General features: G+C 39.4%; 1 protein-coding gene across 1 annotated transcript in view; it reads left to right on the forward strand.

Moving 5' to 3' along the window:
* Positions 1–17,651: 17,651 nt before the first annotated feature.
* Positions 17,652–20,115, forward strand: part of LOC141752999 (polypeptide N-acetylgalactosaminyltransferase 10-like) — a 64,930-nt gene continuing 62,466 nt past the window's right edge. Inside the window, 1 exon segment of the mRNA XM_074611297.1 lies at positions 17,652–17,952. Coding sequence (XP_074467398.1) covers positions 17,797–17,952 — 156 coding nt within the window. The 5' untranslated portion in view covers positions 17,652–17,796.

Here is a 20,115-nt window from a genome sequence, read left to right on the forward strand (position 1 = left end):
AGAGTAGGAATGAAGACTGACCGGTAGATCGAGAGCTTTGCCTTCCGGCTCAGCTCTATTTTCGTCACAACGGTGCGGTAAAGCAAATGCAATACCGCCCCCCCGCTGCTCTGATTCTCCGGCCAATCTCACGTTCCATTGTCCCCTCACTCGCGAACAAGACCCCGAGGTACTTGAACTCCTTCACTTGGGGTAAGGACTCATTCCCTACCCGGAGTAGGGGTAGGGAATGGGGGTGTTTCAGCACCTTTTTATTTGAAGAACTGCACCTGACATTCATGCTTTTCATTGATACAGTTGACTGTTTTTTGGGGATATAACATTTATAATCATGTAATTTTTGTGTGACCTTGGAACATTTTAAAACTCGTGTTTAGAAACCTCCTGATAGTTCATCAGGTAAAAGACCTCAAAGCTGAGTCGTCTCTACATCCACATCCTCCTGGAGGCTGACATGACTACTTCCTCCAAGGCGTCGGCTCTTATTTATAATCAATCCACTCATGAATCTAGCCTGCTCCAGTCTTGTCACATTGACTGCTTTGTGTAATGGATGGGGCCGAAGCTGAATCATCCAGCGGTCTAATGTATTATCAATTACTTGATTTCTGCCCGCTCTCGGTCAGATGCATTGATACAGTGCGGGTTGGACAGTGAAAGCTCCATAGTCCAGACTGTCAATAGAGCTCAGCTAGAGGCCAAACTGACATCACTCATCTAATGTAATGCATGTGGTGAGTTAGGACTGAAGACACACTGTGCAAGGGCAGCTCATTAATCAGGTCCAATAATCTACTGTGTTATCAATAAGTTGATTGCTGACTGGCCTGAGCCACATCTATTGATGCAGCAGTGAGTTTCTTATCTAATGTGTAATGAATGGGGAGAGTGTGTGTGTGTGTGAGGGAAGTACATTGTAACATGAGTAGTCCATCATTTGTAACACTGTTCTGGATTTAAGTGCTGCAGTGATGTAAGCTCATTTGAAGCTGCATTAATAGAAGTAAACACAACATGCAATATACTATTATCACGAGGAGAAATCATTTCAAAGACTAGAAAGCAATCCAGAAGCTGCTCCTCATCATGAGACAAAATGTTAATACAATCTCCTTTCCCTCTAAATGCACAATGAACAAAGTGGCTTTTAACTTTACATATTGTTGTGGTAAACATGAGAGAATAGAAAAGTTGTTTCTCCATTTCTCCTTCATTCATTAAATTGCTTCTCTGTTGTGTGAGCGTTACAGTCTGTCCTGATCGCAGGCTGTCTTTGTCTTTTCCAGCCTCTCTTTCTTTAAAGGTACAGTGTGTAGGATTTGGTGACATGTGGTTGCAGATTGCAACCAACTGAGTACCCCTCCACTCACTCCTCCCTTTCCAAAAACTACGGTAACGTGAGCCGCCAAGTGGAAAACCGTGGTGACGCTGTTCGCCACCCTTATCATAATAACACTACTTTAGAAGCAACGGAAGTCAGACGGCGGCACACGGTTACAACAGTGTCACAATCGTGTCGGAGAGCTACGGTGGCCTTCAGGTAACGTAAAAAACGTAAAAGTCTATCTCTAGAGCCAGTGTTTGGTTTGCCCATTTCAGGCTACTGTAGAAACATGGCGGACTCTGTGAAGACGACATGCTCCCTCATTCTAAGCAAACGAAAACGATTCTTAGTTTCAGGTGATTATACACTAAAGAAAGCATAGTTATGAATATTATATTCCATTTCTGCTTATATATTCCCCAAAATGCAACACAGTGGCCCTTTAAGATAATGTATTTTAGTTTTCATTTTATATAGATCATGGGTTTCTGTTTCAGATATTCAAATTGACCATTTTATGTTTGCTCTTCATTACATACTTTAGACCATAAGGACTGGTACTAGAAGCAAGAAAATAAATTGCGATTTTCTGTTTTTTTTAAACACAGTAAGATAAAATTGGAAGTTTAAAAAAAAATATATATATATTAACATCGAGCCACAGCTTTCCTTCAAATGCCACAGCACAGTTGGAAGCATTGAAGCTCACTTTAATATGCACACACAAATGTATGTAGGAGACACATCCATACATAAACCATAAGCTACACACACATATGCATTCACATCATCAGAGGTAAATACAGAATATCATAAATACTTGTGTAATGCTTCTACTGATGCTATCTCTTGAAGCTGTAAGGATTCTTATGACTGCATAATGAAATGCATAAAGCATAATTTCGGCCTTTTCTCCACTCGCACATGAAAGTCTCTGGAATAAGTACAGCAGCAAACTGTATATCTTTCTCTGCCAATCAATATGGAAACGATCGCTTTGCTCAGCTTTCATGCAGAAAAATCACAAGGGGAAAAGGCAAAGAGAAAAGAATGGGGTGAAGAAATCCCTCATTTATGAATTCATTTTGACCATATCTCTCTGCGCCTGAGTGGTTCATCTCTCTGCTTAATGTAGTTTCATGCAGACGAGGATCTGAAGCTGTTAAATGCAAAAGAAGCTGCACAACGGCAGATACCGTGAGAGTCATTCACAGCCGAAATCAGGAGGAGACAGAGGACTTAAGGAAATATGTAAAGTCGGCATTTGGAGGAAAAAAAAGAACCAAGAAGAAATGTGAAATTTTACCAAAGTGAACTAACGTCTGAGGAATTGATTGGCTATCCTTTAGTGCTGCCATTAGTATTAATATAAACAAACAAATTCACGTAATACATTTATTTTCTGATTCAAATGCACCAGTTTTGATTGATTCAAACCGCTCGACTGTAGCCGCAGGATTCACAGCAGAACCTCATATTTATTTGACTTTCTAAAAATGTCTTCTAATCTGTTTCTCTCTGAGCCTGTGAGCTCATCGCTGTCAGTTTCATCCGCCCACCGAGGGCTCACATCATGTGGTTCACAACCGCCTGTCATTTAAAAGCTCTGTTGCCCTGAATGTCCCAGTTGTTTTGTCAAAACCGTTGACAGCTGCGGAGCAAACACACACACACACCTGCAATGTGAATCAACATCACTTTGGGTTTTTAAAATGAAGTTGGGAAGTTGAAAGTGTGACAATGAGGAAAAAACTTCCTGAGCAGCAGTAGGGGCACCCATGTATTATATATATATAATGCATTAGACAGCAGACTCACTGCGGGGAGAAAAGAGCCTATTTGACCTTTTTTTATTCACAGCGGGTTCTCCTCTTCCCCCACAACCACAGGTGGTAACGATTAAAGGTTTAATGTTCTTCCATTCACCAACCAGCTCTGCACCTTCATGATCTGTTACTGAAGTAAATGTACATACAAAGTGCCATTCAAAAGTGAAAAGATTAATCTGAGTTTACTAATTAATTAACGTTGAATGGCCTATATGAACTCCATCTATTTTACTGTAGAAGGTCAGTTACCTCATCATGTGAAGTATTGCTCAGCCTCTGGATACATATAAAGTCTTCTTTGTCTCAGGACGGAGCTTTTTAAAATCTGAAAATAACCTTGTCATAAAGACGTCATAAGGGTTATCTCATATTAGACCGAGGCCTTGTCCACACGTACAAAAACAGTACACCGAAACAGCGTTTTAGGTCACTGAGAACGGAGCTTTTGTAAAACTCCGGCCAGGGTGAAGATTTTCAGAAACTCTTTTTTCAGTGTTGACGTATACACAGGGTGTGCGAGGTTATCTCCTTTGTGAGGCGTCACAAATGAGGCAACATATTGTGCAATGGCGGTATAAATACATCCGTGAACCACGGACATGGCCGAATAACCTGCTAACAGGACTCTTCACATGTTGACACATAAATGTACAATTACCCTTCCACTACATTGAGGAAGAGAGGTGTCAGAATGCACTACAGAGGTCACTGCTCCATTATACAATGCAATACTCCCACGACACAGATCCCATCGCCTGTGTGTGTGTGTGTGTGTGTGTGTGTGTGGCCCAACCTGCCCACTGGCCTTGACGGTGCTTCAATTGTGTGTTCTGGTTTTCGTCTGGACAGACCTTGTTTTTTAAAATCGTGCTTGTGAGGACATGATTTTTTTTTACCAGAGTACGTGTGGACTATAGGCCTGATTTACCAGTTTCCTTTCCCCCAGAAATGCAGTTAATTTAATTCACATTTACATTCAGTTTATGGTTTACAACTTTTCTAAAGTTGACTTAAGAACTGGGTGAAGAATTTGCTTGATAGTTGGATGAAAACATAGCTGATGTCCCAGCGTATGACCCCCATGGGCATCCTGAGTGTCTGATGAGGTCCTGCATGATTTGACTTTAAATAACACTGTAATAGATAGAAGAAGCTCCATCTGATAACACTCCATTCTCTTTGACTTGAAATATCTAGCATGTCTTTTCAATCACAAAGACAAGGCACTTGTTGGAAGACTGGAGCAAGAAGGCACTGAAGCGTAGCTGTGTGATCTTATTCATCTTTTTATTCCCTCAGTCTGCTCTGTCTCTGTCTCACATTCAGACTTTATAAGTCTTGTTTCCACGCTTTGCCTCTTGGGCATACAAACACAAAGATTTTTTTCTTTTTTTTTATTATTAATTAACATTAATTAAATGTACTGAAAATATGAACAATAAAGCATAAATCCAACCTCTTTCTTGCTTGTCCAAGTATCTAAGCTAAGCGGTCAACCAGGTTATGTTAGAACTAAATATCATACCCTAGGACTCGCTCTACACTGTAATATCTACCATCTTCTAGAGATCATCAACAGGTGGGGATGCCATCTTCTAGCCTTGGACATGTAGCTTCAGCCTTTTTAACACAATACGGTTTATGTAACCATCATGAACATATTTGGCCTTTTCACATGTTTCTCATTTTAAAACGAGTCAGGTGGAAATATTACAAAGTCAGGTGGAGACAGCGTTTTAAACAAGCACATGGAGCAATCCTTAGCCTAATTAGCTGGCTAACTAGAGCTGATTAAATCTGGTTGGGACAGTTATCATTACGGCTGGCTGAGTTGACGATCACCGGCTATAAATGAGAAGTCTGCTTTTGTACATCCATTTAAAATCAAGGACACATTGTTTTTTGAGTGGTGAATTGGCCACTGAATGTAAACTGCACATCCTAGTCTCCTACACAATTACGTTCCCACACAACTATTCAACATGAACCTTGACTTTTGGTTTTACATAGGACACAAACAGTGGTCTCCTAGGTGAAAGTCCTGTGTTTGTGTGACCCATCCACCACCCCGATCTCCTCTGACTTCTGCAGACATTAACGTCATTAGAAACGTTTTTAATGCAAATTTAATCCTCAACAAAATACGTTTCCCTTGAAACTTAATTCACAATATTGTTTTGTTGATCGGGAACGTAATTTTTTAGGAGACAGGACTGGCAACAAAGCTTGACAAGCACATAGACAATTAATCTACAAATGTATGCTTTGGAAAGTGGTCGGCACAGTCTCTAGTTAATTGGATAAAATGGGCAAACTCACCTGTTTGTCCCCTTAAATGCAACATTCATCAAATCTGAAGGTCAGCTCGCTAGAAACTATTATTCCTACTTCCATCAGTCCATCTCGGGGAAAACTCACTGTCCTTAAGTAGATGCATTGGCAGCACCATCTGTTTGTTAGAGGCTGATGAAGCTATCAAGGCAGCAGTGGGAAGAAAATAAGCTAGAAAATGAGAGGAAAAGTGGATGGGCTGGATATGTTGATGAAGGTGTTTTGGATTGCAGGGAAATGAATATATTTGGCTGGCTGGGTGTGATCACCACTCAGAGTGGTTGATGAGGCTTCAGGAAGAGACAAACAGAGGAGACAGAGATGGACAAACAGTGGCAGAGAGGGAGACCGACAAACAGAGGACGATCAAAATGTTGGGGTTGCAGGATAGGAAACACTGCATTGTTTTTGTATGTTTATAATTTTGAAAATAGAGATGGATTGCTGGATGGAATCAGCATTTAGAGACCACCAGTCACCAGAGAGAAAGAGAGGTGCAAAATGACTGAAGAACCATGTTGTTGCATGCAGTTATACTCTCACTTTTGTTCCTAATGGAGGCAGATGAAACTCGAGGTCTTTTATTGTCGACCCTGAGACCATAATGGTAACAATATGGATGTAGCAGTGCCTGTATGAGCTAAAAGCAGGAAAAGCTCTCAGTGTTGCTCAGAACATGCAACGCTGATTCAGTGAAAAGCTCCAATACATCACACTAAGAGAAGCACCTGTTTGAAGGTTGGTGCATTGATGCTCTTAGCTCCCTTCACATATATTACTGTGAGGTATAGAGCACATCTCAGACATCATTCAAACACTACGAAGGATGATGGTTTTGCAAATAAGGTAGTGAGCAAGCTCACACATAATATTAAAAATACAACTACAGTATGACCACCATGCATTATCCTGAGATGAAGAGAAAATCTGCATTTTTTCTTTGCAGATGATGTGCTTCTGTTGGCTGCATCAGACCGTGACCTTCAGCACGCACTCGGCCGGTTTGCAGCCGAGTATGAAGCGGTCGGGATGAGAGTCAGTACCTCCAAGTCTGAGGCCGTGGTTCTTTGCCGGAAAATGGTGGATTGCCCCCCCTCTGAGTTGGGTTCAAGTATGTCGGGGTATTGTTCACCAGATTGTTGTGGTGAAGAAGGACCTGAGCCAGATGGCAAAGCTCTCGATTTACCAGTCCATCTATGTTCCAATCCTCACCTATGGTCATGAGCTTTGTGTAGTGACCAAAAGAATGAGATTGCGAATACATGTGGCCGAAATGAGCTTCCTTCGAAGGGTGGCTTATAAACTCTCTGTTATCCACTGGGCAACTGCTTCTCCTGCTTTCCATAGTGAAATGAAATGGAAAGCGCCGAGACGTCCTCCGTTAACGGATCTGGTGGAAATGCGCCGGAAGAGATATAGGGTGAGGAGCTCAGACATCCAGAAGGAGCTCAGAATAGAGCCGCTGCTCCTTCGCATTGAAAGAGGCGAGCGGAGGTGGTTCGGGCATCTGATCAGGATGCCTTGGTGAACTACTTGTGTGTTATCTAATCTGTCTGTATGTTGCTCTGTGTATATCTGTATGTTTCTGTGTACTGGCTGTGGAAACAAATATCCTTCTTGGGAGAAATAAATAAATACATCTCCTGGAAGCCTCTCTTTAGAGTTTTTTTTTCCAGATAACATTCAATTACAACATCATGGAAATCTGTAAAAAAAAGCCCATGAATGACTGCACTTTTTTAGGAGGCTAAATTGGTTTGGGGTGTGTGGAAAACTCACAACGCGCCATTCTATAATTCAATGATAGATTCAGCTATTACCTTTTTTATTATTCCTTGGTTTGGAAATTAAATGATTAAAATTATAATTCCTAAAATGTTAATTATATCAAACCACATTTTGATGGTATTTACAGCCAGCATTTTGTTCACTGCATTTTTTAATTGCCTCCCCATGTAGCAGTAAGACTACGTTTATAAAGTATAGGTGCGTAGCTGCAGGATGAAAGGGAAAGAGATCATCTGTCCGTTGGCCTGTTTCGATTTGTCCAGAAGAGAGTCATTTTCCACAGGACGCAAGAGCATTACTATTTTTCTCGATCTATACTATGTTCTTGAAAAATCTACACAGACCAGAACCACAGAGAAATACAACATCAAACGTGTATATCCTTAAGGACAAAACTCAAGAGACAGGCTGAGCCTCTGGTGAGAAACATAATATAGAGCAAAAAGAGACTTCTGAAACACACACTGATGCACTCAAACAACAAGTCTTCCAATAAAACCTGAGGTCAGCAATTTCACATCAATACAAGAGAGAGTAGAGGCACGTTGTGAGCCTCGTGGGGGCCCGAATTGACACATTGGAGAGCAACAAAAACCAACAAGAGGCAACTGTAGTCTGAAAATGGGCACAGCAGACAGTAAACTGGGATGATGGGGCCTCTCTATTGTCCCACAACTGTGATTTTGTCCGACAAGCTTCTCGGCAATGACAGAAATTACTTTGGGAATGAAACGAGCACCTGGCAGTGCTTGTGATATTTCTAAGGAAGGAAGTAAAACTACAACCAAAGCTGTCAGGGAACATAAACAAATACAGAGTTAATGTAATGGAAGGGATGTAGAAAGTACAGTGGGACCAGAGGAGAAAGATTTACAGAGGGGCACTGGTCCAGGAACAGCTCTGGGAAGAGCCTAATCTTTCTTTCTCTGCCAGTTACACCACGAGTCTGAGGGAATACTGATGCCGCCGCATAATTAATTTATACACAAAGAGAGCAGACTCCATTATTGTCAACACAGACGGACCCTTGCATGGGAAATGTTTGATTTAGCTGGCACACAGCACAAAACAGAGTTATGATGGTGTTTGTGTTATAAAGTCAAGCTGGAAGACTTTTAAAACACAAAATGAATAACTGAATGAGTTCAAGTGGCAAATGATTTTAATCTGTGACATTCAGTGCATTCCAGGAGTTATTACACGATACCACACGGCTCTATTTCCCCTCAACCTGCCTTGTCTAGTGATTTCCCCACTGACAACTCTCATATAAGAGGAGTGACCTTTTGGTTTGTTTAACTGCCAACCCTTGCTTCATAAGAGAGGTCATAATTGTTGGCAAATGCATTGTTAACACTTAAAAACGTCCATAAATCTGTTTACAGCTGCACTATAGTGATGGACATTTAAGGTGCTAATTTATTGGCTGTAAATGCTAAATAGAGGGCATTAAAGTGATGTATTACTGTTCAACTTTTGTCTTTTCTCACTAATGTTAAAGGAACCTTGTGTAGGGTCTGGTGGTATCTAGTGATGATGTTGCAGATAACAACTTCCCCCGTGTGCCAAGCGTGGATTCCTACAGCGGCCGACGCAAAAACGCAAATGGACATCTTTGGAGACAGTTGTTGTAAGAGCAGAATGCTTAGGGTGTGTGTGTCTGGTGAAGTGAGTAGTGAAGCAAGAGAGAGAGCGGCGGCGACGACACCGTTTAATGTTATAGAGTCCGGCTCAAGTAGGAAAAGTTAACAGAGTTTGGTTTGTCCATTCTGGGCTACTGTAACATGAAACATGGCGGACTCCATGAAGACGACTCACTCACAATGTAGATATAAACGGCTCATTCTATAAGGTAACAACAACCCAACAATTTTCAGGTGATTATACACTAAAGAAAACCTACTTATTAATGTAATTATGTTCCATTTCTGCCAATAGATCCTGCTAATCGTTACACACTGGTCCTTTAAACCGATATGATCCACATTGAAAGCCTGTAGATCAGTTTGCTCCATTGTCTAGTGCAGGGGTCAGCAACCTTTACTATCAAAAGAGCCATTTTAGGCAAAAAAAAAAATCTGTCTGGAGCTGCAAAACATTTGATCATTGTGATGAAGGTAACACAGTTTATAGTCTAAATATATAGTATATAAGTCTAATGCAGTGAGGGCCAAAGAGACAATGTACTACGGAGTATTAGGGCCATATTGAGGGAAAAAACATCTGAGATTTACAGAATAAAGTCGTAATATTATGGGAATAAAGTCATAACTTTATGAGAAAAAAACGTTGTGATATTACGGAAATAAAATCATAACTTTGCGAGAAAAAGCATTGCAATATTACGAGAATAAAGTCAAAACAAAGTCATAACTTTACGATAAAACAAGTCATAATATTACAAGAATAAAGTCATAACTTTACAAGAAAAAAAGAAAATAACATAACAATAAAAAATTACTACTTAATAATATTTTGACTTCATTCTCCTAATATCACAACTTTTTTTCTTGTAAACCTATGACTTTATTTCCATTTTTAAAAATCCACAGGGAGCCACATGCCAACTTTCACCTTTAGCTAGTCTGAGGTTTTGTTGCCTAAACCTAAGCAAGTGTTTTTGTTAAATCCACGGTGAGCATGTGTTATTAGTTAGTATGTGACAAGTTGGGATTAGAACATGTTGGAATGGGCAGCCAGTTTCACACTAAGTAGTCTGTTCATAACATATAGAGGTTTAATAGCTTCCTCTTTGGGATGAACCTCCTCCCTAAACTCTCCTGTGCCACACGGCAGATTGCTCTGTTACAGAAAAGCTAAGCAATTATAAAGAAAGCATCAGATGAGAATAGTAAAGTATAACCATGAAACGAATCAGTTCCACTCTTCCACTCAGCACACCATTCATGCCTTATTTCATTCCCCTCACTCTTTGCATGTGCAGCTGTAATTTCTCCGGTGAATTATTACTTTTTGACCTTTCATGGCATTAAGAAAGGGCACTTTCGCACATAAATTCTGTATATAGTGTGTTCTTCTAGCCATTTTATCACCGACAGAAAGAAAGCATAGGTAGCACGGGAGTTTCATTATGGGATGTTTTTCCAGCCATATAGGCTATATTAGTGATTAAATGCACTTCTGTCTTGCATGTGCTCACCAGCAGCATTCATTAAAACATAACAGGGTGTTCTTGGAGATGTACACAAATCTCTGGCTGCGAGGGAATATCAATCTGTAGCACATCCTGCTGACTCAGAGGGTGCTGTTGCATATTAAGTAATTTTTATGTAAAGCCATGCATGTCATTTTTTAGATGCATGATATACATATTTTTTTTAATACACTGTTCTTCACTTGACTTTCATGCATTTTCCAACTTTGCTTTTTTTTGCCCCTTTTTCATAGGATTTGAAAATGAGGTTTGATTGGCCAGAGATGTCAAATGTTGTGTTATATAGATATGATTTGATCAATTATCATTATCAAGTCACACCTTTACTAAAAGCTAGGGTCGGTAATCTTCAGAAACCAGCAAGACTACACTAGATTTCTTTTTTTTTTTGCCAGAGCAAGAATAGGAAGAAGATTACTAACCCTAGTTGTAATATGTTGCTTGCTGCACCTGCAGACATCCGACAAAAATGTCTAATGAATAATAGTACTGCTTTAAGGGCTGCAACTGCACATTAATTGACAGATATCTTTTTTAATGAATTGCTTGTTCTATAAAATGGTGAAAAGAAATGTCCATCACAGTTTCCTAAAGCCCAAAGTAATGTCTTGTTTTGTCCAAACAACAGTCCAAATTCAAAGACAATCAGTTTACTTTCACATAAGACAAATTAATGCAGCAAATCTTCACAAATGAGATGCTTGAACTGGAGAATGTTTGTCATTTGACTAACAAAATGACTACATTTATTGATTATCATAATAATAGATCCATTCTGGATCTGCATCCTGCTGTCTCTCTCCTTCTGTGTGTATGTTGTTTTGCCTCTGTATGTGTCTTCGTTGTAGAAAGAGGATTGTGTGGCTCCTATACCTGTTTTCATTTCATTAGATGCAGCCCTACCTCAGAGATTCATTCTGACAGTGGGACAGGGTTTTGCAGGCTGAACACTGAGGTTGGGAAGCAGATGACTCATCACCCGGAGAAGCAGTTTTTGGAGTCACCGGTATTGATCAACACCCCTTATCAAATCCCCACAGATAGCCATTTTATGCTACAAGGCAGACAGAATCTTGCTCAGTTCTCCACAGGGAGAATTTCAGTTTGTCACTTACAGAAAGGTGAGCTAGTTTTTACCTAAAGCTGCAGAAATAATTGCCCACATTTATCTGTTTTGTCTCCAGCAGTAATGCTCAGCTAATCACAGTTCAGCTCAATTAAAAAACGTGTTGTCACGTTAAGCAGGGAACAGAAATAGTATGTGCATGGCACAGGTTAAGGGCAATATTCCGTTAATTAGGTGTTACAATGATCTCACACACACGGCTATTACAGAAAACTGTGTTTGTGATGACATAAACAGTATCTAGATTTATTTTTGTGTTTTATATTTTTGCGGCAGCTCTGCCAGTAAGCACTCGTGAATGTTTGTAGTCATGCTTATACAAAAAAAGGAGCCTCTTCACTCTCTAATTACATGCCAGCTTTCAGTCTCAGACCTTCAATCATGCAGGGCAAACAGAGTGAAAGAACACTGCGTGTATATATAGACATCCCAGTAATTAGCCCTGATGCAAAACATCTGTGTATCCCTGACACAAGATCACACACATGTGCCAGTGTCCTTCTAATCTAATGGGATGTGCAGACTACAACAATGTAAAATAACGGATACAATGAGCACGGCAAAGACTACAGAAACACACTTTTCAATTTAGAGGTAAACTAAATATTAGGTTTCCTGTTGTATCATATATTGTATCCATTTTTGCAATCTTACTTTATTTTGTAATAAATCACATAAGACTACTAATAATTCACTCATCCAGACACAAATAATGGAGATGCAACAGGATGCCACTGATTGTGAACTAATCCTTGAAAACATGCTGGTGCCATCCACCACTACTGTGAGACTCTAAAGTCATCTAGCTGTGTTTCTTGGGGAAGCTGACAAAGATTCAACATCATGCAACTGTCCTCTGTCCTCCGCAGCCTGGAGACAACCAATAACACTTGTTTTGATTCCCTCGTGAAACAGAAAAACACAGTTTTCTATTCCCCTCAACTATATGTAATGTACGAAAATGACTGACAGCTTCACAATTCTTTATGATATAACTTTAAAGGAGCTCTATATGATATCCAGAGGATTAATATAGCAACAAACAACTATTTGCAATGTAAAGATATAGAGTAGTAATGTCTACCTGAGCAGTGAATGAAGTCGCTCTCCCTCTGTGTGTGTTGTAATCAGAGCTTCTCTGTGCTTTGTGACTGTGCATGCTTTTAGTGCATGTGAGCTACACTGCTCTCATATGGCTGTTAAAGCTGATAACGCCGTCCCGACCACCATTGTGGAAGCGTAGCGTCCACCTTCTTGTCCCCCCCCCCCAGGTAAACACTGTTAGCTCTGTCAGCACAGTTGCCGTTGGTTGCACTGTTAGCACTGTTTGCTGCAAGCCACCAGCTCAGCCGTTGCCATGTTGAGAGTTGAGCAGACGCAATATACCGTATATGCTCCCTCACATTCAGCACCTTTCAGGAGCTAACAGGGCTTGGATACTCTACATAATAAAACTAAAAGGGCTCTTGGAGAGTGCAGACCTTCGCCAAGGCCAATGCACTCCAAAATTGAATGGTTTATTTCCTGGCCCGTGCTTCACCCCTCCACCGAGGTTCATCAAGAACGGGTCAGTGTTTTTTTATTCTGTAATCATGCTGGCAAATAGACAAACAACCCAAACTGAAAACATAACATCCTTGGCAGAGGAAATTATATAAAAATTTACTTGGAGAGCACAGACCTCCGCAAAAGGCCAAATGCCCTATCTTGCAATGTTAACAAAAAATAAAAAATAATGTTTGTATCAGCCCCATGACTCAGATTCACTCCAAAATGTAATGGGTTCTTCCTTGGCCCATGCTACACCCTTTTACCAAGTTTCATGAAAATTGGGCCTGTGGTTTTTCCGTAATCCTGCTGACAAACAGACAAACAAACTGAACCGAACCGAAAACCTCCTTGGCAGAGGTAACGATACCTGGAAACACCTCACTCTGGAATTGATATAAGAACATAAGAACATAACTGTCCAATTGGTATGTAAATTGCATCACAAACAAGCCTGCAAGCTTCCGGCTCGTGAGTGACAACTTTGTATCTACATGTGTGAACACACCATGGTGTCAGAGATATACAGATGTTTGCACTGAAGAATTACTGTGATATCAACATACACACCTAAATGTTCTTTTACACTCCATTAGTTCACTTGTGATTGTCCTTCAACCAAAGCCTCTCAGCCAGATGAGTACCGGACACTTAACTACGAGGTCATCATGCCCAAAGCTTCATTGGGTTTTGCTCGCTCAGTTCATTTTTACTTTAAAGTAATTCTCACTTACTTTGCTGTATAGTCTGACAGTCACTGATAGCACAGTGGAAACGCTGACCTCCTCTTCTTGACCTCAAACTGTCCCATGATACATTATTGTTTCGAGTGGCAGCCGATTTGCCTCTTCCCCGTAACCTCCGACACACACGATGAACAAATCCTCATTTCTAAACCAGTCGAGCATCCCCCTAATCTCCTCTAACCCTCGTATTTGACAGGCATGCATATACAGAGCAGAAAGAATGAGTGTGGGTTAACTGAAGATTAGACACATTGTTTAACAGAGTGGACTTGAACCCAGGATGTGTTGGAGTCTCTCCCCCTTGCTAATCCCACTCTTTCTATTCCTGCTCTGGACACTCAGAGAGAGAGAGAGAGAAAACGGCTCATTCCTCTCTCGTTCTCTCTCCATCTGTACCAGCCTGAGTTGTGACAATTCAATCTGTTCAGCGTCTTCCCGCATGAATTATGGATGAACCCTGCAACCTCTGAATGTGGTGGGGATTTACGCTTTATAACTCCTCCCGCTCGTGTCACAGGCTCAGTGTGGATTTCAAAGAGGTTGAGTAAAAAAAAAAAAAACACAGGTAACTCTCAAGAGCATCAAAGCAGAGGAAATGCCAGAATTAATGTCGTCTGATGGCAGATCACTCATTGACTCGTCGGTGCTGGAAGCCATTAGCAGAGCTCATTCAGGAAAGGGCTGTGCCTTACTTCCCTAATAAGCAATTACTGAAGCATCATTCTGTCTCACTGAAGTGAGCTGTAAAATCATCTCCTACAGGCCAAATAAACAGAAAGCATTCCTCACGACTCTTAAGAGGAACAATAGAAATACACAGATGTGAAAAAAAATATGGTAATATGAGTGAATATAACGCGTTTTATGAATGAAACTCCAAAATGGTCCACATTATCCACTACATACATTACAGAATTGGTGTTATATAAAGCAGGCCTAATACAGTGTGAAATAATTCAATAAATAGCAAAAGCTCATTTAGAAATGTGTTTATCTATAATGAGGCAACGGAGCAAACCACCATTACACACTGTCTAGTGGCGGTAATGCACTTTGGTTGCTGGCTACAAGAGAAGTAGATCATTCATTCATTATCTCACAATATTTGTGTTCGCTTTGTGTAAAAAATGCATCAAAAGAGTGGCCTCCAATATTTGAAGTAATCACAGACTGGATATAAGAAGTGGACGTAGTCACCGTGACGTTACCATTGGTTAGTGGACCACCATTTTCGGCATTTTGGCTCTCGCCATTTTGGTTTTTGGCCGTCGTTCAAGTTCAACCGAATGCTGAATAAGACGTTTTTGGCACCAAAATGTTACAATTAAAGTTAAAAGATGAAAATACGGACAACTCCCTCACGAGGTAGCCACGTCCTAAAGCATACTGCTTTATGGCCATAATTTACCAAATGACCATAAGAGACCATACACTTATGTTTACAATGTTTACTGAGGTAATAAATCAAGTGAGAGGTAGGCTCATTTATCTCATAGACTTCTATACAATCAGACTTCTTTTTGCAACCAGAGGAGTCGCCCCCTGCTGGCTGTTAGAAAGAATGCAAGTTTAAGGCACTTCTGCCTTGGCTTCACTTTTCAGACCCGGAGGTTGCCCACTGGAAGCAATACACAAGATACCAAATCTGTGTAACTTGTAAATGTTCCTAAAGAGTTTTTGTCCCCTTAACAAATGCCAACTGTAGTCTTTCAAACAAAATGATCCCCTTACATAGTAAGTGTAATGAAGCAAGGAATGAACTATCCAGAAATCGCAATGTGGTATAGGCATACGTTTTTGCTGATGACTATAAGAACCACTACAGATGTTTAGTTTTTGATTCAGATATTTGTGCACATGGAAGAATGGATGTACTGAGAGGAGCACTGGCCCACTGTGAACCATCAAAATTCTTGTTCAAGGGCACTGCAGCACGACAGACACTTGCTGATGTTTGTACACGTCATTTGGTGGAAGAACACACCGACACTTGCTTCTGCTCCTTCTCCTTCAGGTTTCAGCTGGAATGATGTTTTTGCGAAAGCTCTGATTCTCTGAGTCTAGAGTCAAGCATGGCTGGCGTTAATTAAGTAAGAAGTGAGTAGAACAGTGACAATGCACTTTATAATGCCGCAATTTTATTCACCGTCTCTGTCTGTTCAGTTGAGATGATTATAAATACAAAACACCAAGCAGAGAGTACCGCTTGACGTCAGACACCTAGAGACTGATACTGTCTTTCATTGCTCTCTTTTTGTTCGGTTTTGTGTATAAAGCTGCTGCACTGACAATCATAGATTTGTATCTTTGCCAAATGATGTTGATCAGACATGCTGTACATATTTTGCATGGTTTATACCTTTAGCTATCTGGTATCTCAACATGTTTGTGCCTTTGCCAACACAGCAAACACTAAATTCAGAGAACAAGAAGTTTGTCAAACATGTGATCCACTGGTTATCCCTCCAAGTCTTCTACCGAAATGATTCATTGCATCAAGTTTGATAAAGAACATTAGAAAGCCACAGGAAGTTAGCTGATTTAGCCTTCAAAACAAAAGCATCAATCTTTTTTTATTTGCAAGAGGGGGAACAGGAAGTGGGTCTGCAAAACAACATAAATCAAAATAAATCAAAGTATACATATAACATGAATATAAATATAAATCCTATACAACAATATGATGACTTGATAAAACAAAGAAAATAGGCATATTGGTCATAGACGTGTGGCTCACAAGCTGCCTGCTGTATGTTGTTTGTTCTTTTATTATCTTTTTATTATCTTTGATTTGTTTAACACTTTAGTTTATTTAGAGTTTGCAGTATATGTTTACTATTCAAGTTATCGGTTATTCTCATTTTGTTTTCTTATTTGTTACATGTTTGAAATAAATCTACCCAATGCAATGTAATATTTGGGGCCTTTTGTTTTACTATTTTTCTTTCATTTCCATCTATCGTTTTATGTTTCATTTGACCTACATTGTCTGCTTCTTATTACCCTGATGAACATTGGTGAACTGTGAAAACACTAAGATTGTTTACTTTGCATGCAGGCAAAAACATTTTTTTTTTTTTTTTTTTTTTTACATTTTTTGTCGTATTTCAAATTGACAGAAAAAAAACTCTATTTCTATAATTAATTTATGTTAGAAAAGGATTTCATGGAATTCTAAAAATATTTCTTGTAAAAATACAGATTTTTTTGCAAAACTTCTGAATTAATGTAAATTTGGGCTTTTGCAACGTAAAATTACATGTTTCATTTGTGATTTATATGTAAATGGTCTTAGATTTACGGTGTATGACTATTCTAACAATAAATATATGTTAAAAGTTAAATATTTCTTGTAAAATTACAGTAATAAAGGCTAATTATATAAAGAGAATTACTGTTGTTTTTTTTACATTTTATTTATGTTAATTAACGGACAGTATTTTTCCATTTGTTGCCGGAAAATTTCCGTTATTTTACACTTTTTTTTTTTTTACAGTGTATGCAATTTCATGAGCATGTGGGAATCGATAATTTAGTCTTTTTAATTGCAAAACTGGAATCTGCAACCTAAAAAAAAAATATTTTTCCTGGTATTTTATTTTTTACCATAGTCACTGTTTTTACAGGAAACATAGCATAACGACTCTGTTTTATTTTTTTAACTGCACTTGAGAAAAATCAAAGCATCTTTGGGGTTTTATTGTGAAAGTCCTGACAGGACGTAGCGTCCATAGGGGGTATTTAAAGTAGCTTGAAAGCAGTGAGTCCATCCCCCCACCTCCAGTCTGAGTCAGTCAGAGTGAAAGTTGTCTCCTCTCGGAACAGAAGAGGTCTGGACTCTCTAGTTTCCACCTCCATCCTCCATCCTCCTGCTGCTGCTGCTGCTTCTTCACTTCTCTCTGCTGCTGCTTTCCTCCAACAGGAGAGAGATGAGGCGGAAGGAGAAGAGGCTGCTGCAGTTCGCCGGGCTGCTCATAGCGGCTCTCCTCTTCCTCCCTAACGTCGGGCTGTGGTCTCTGTACCGGGACCGAGTCTTCGACAACTCGCCCAACACGGACGGACCTGGAGGCATCCTCCGGATACAGGTCAGGGAGTCTCTCTATCATAATACTCCTCATGCATTGTTCCTCAAACTGGGGTCCTCTCATCTTCAGGGAGTCTTCAGAAAACATATTTCTTTAATTGTCTCCTCGTTTTCTACTTAAATCAGGACAATCTGAAACACAGAACACAGAATAGAATAGAAAGCTTTATTGTCATTGTATTAAATACAACAAGATTCACATTAACTCACACTCTGCCTTTTATTTAGTCCTATACTTCATGTTTTTTTTTTTACATTTATCCTTTGATATTACAATATATTGTTATTAATTGTTTTTGTATTTGTTTGTTTGTTTTATTGACACAACAAACATGAATTACGTATTTATTGTTTTCTTCCATTTACATGCATGTTCTTTTTAGAATAGAATAGAATAGAATAGAAAGCTTTATTGTCATTGTATTAAATACAACGAGATTTTGGTGCTTTTTAAAACAAATACTTGACAAGACTAAACGAGGCAGATAAAACATATAACAGGTATAAAACACACAGTTATATAAAGCAATATAAAACAGGTAAATTAGATGTAATAAATCAAAATAAACAGAAGTGTTACACTAGAAGTATAAAATATAAAAATAGATGTAATGTAAACAGAGGTAACATGGTTCAGCACCATGGACAGCTCCTCGCAGGTTCAGCACCATGGAGAGCTCCTCTTAGGTTCAGCACCATGGACAGCTTCTCTTAGGTTCAGCACCATGGACAGCTCCTCTTAGGTTCAGCTTGGCAGCTTGGTTTTGTAAAATCCAATCAGTCGACACAGTTTAAGATTGTTTTGGTTTATTTAGCTTATGGTGTAGTTGTGGACTGAATTAAATCAGTCATTTTTGAGATTTCCAGCAGCCCCTTAAGACAGATAAAGGCATAGAATGGCAAGAGGTTATACTTTAGGCGCTTCATCTCCTGTAAAGTCACTTTAGTCTTGTTAACTTAAAGCTAACATAATGACAGTGCAATATGGTTGGACAGTGCGGTGTGTTAAGTGGGGACAGTGCAATATGTTGCATCTGTGTGATATTGGGCTATTGTCTGTGCAATACGGGCAAGACGGTGGACAGTGCAGTGCACTACCTGGGTGCAATACCTGCCATGGTGTGTGTGATAGTATGTGCTATTATGTACGTGGACTGTGTATGTGTTGAAACATCTGTTTCTGTGAAACTGTTTCCCTGTCTTGTGTGGAATCGGTTATTATTGTTGTTGATGCTGTTTTCATTTAGTGCTTGTAACTGCAGTTGGACGGAGTACAGGAAAAATTTCCCCACGGGGACAATAAAAGTATATCTTATCTTATCTATCTTAACTTGCTAGGTATATTATTAAATGTGGATGTAATGCGTCTAGCAATGGCATTTCTGATTTCCCCTTCATGATAAGCAACTGTCTCATTTAGTGATCATGTTTTAATTGATGTTAGTGCCCTTCAATATCTGGTCTGTAGCTGGTGCCATGGGGGAGCAACTAAGCCTACCATTGGCTATTTGCACTATTGACTGATGTAAGGATAAGCTGATCGTTGGGATAGCAACCACGTAACTGTGATTCATGGCTCAATTTAGAAGAAACAAGTTTGTTGTTCTCCTTTTTCTCTTTTGTAAAGGGTTCATGGAAACATTCCTCACTGTCGCTGCGAAATCACTTTGTTTTTTTTCAATTAATTTTTTATTGCATTTCCCCTTTTATGAGAGTCCTCAGTTATTTTTCCTTAAGAATGCTTTTGTGGTACTGTGTTATATATATATTGTAAAGATGTAATGTATTGCTGTTTTAAACTAACTCTCAGGCGCTTTGTGATGCGGATCAAATTGCATTTGAATCCTGAGAGAACATTTAGCATAGATTGTCTTTAATATCCCTCCTGATTTCAATAACATAAAGGCTAATTATATAATGTATCTTCATCTCTGAGTTGTGTTGGAACAGTGTTTCATACTGAACACCATTTGTTCTGTTTGAATGGTGGTTGTAGACTCTCAAGGTTTTCCAAAGTTGTCGACTAAAAAAGAAAAGATGTGAACTTGATATCATTTTTGACCGTGGTGAGTTGTTAAATTTGGTTCTGTTCATGTTTTTTTAGACATAAAGTGGTTATAGCGCAGGATAATCCTGGTAGGTTGTCAAACATGTCAGGTATTTG

This window comes from Sebastes fasciatus, chromosome 16, assembly GCF_043250625.1.
Source record: "Sebastes fasciatus isolate fSebFas1 chromosome 16, fSebFas1.pri, whole genome shotgun sequence".
NCBI lineage: Eukaryota > Metazoa > Chordata > Actinopteri > Perciformes > Sebastidae > Sebastes > Sebastes fasciatus.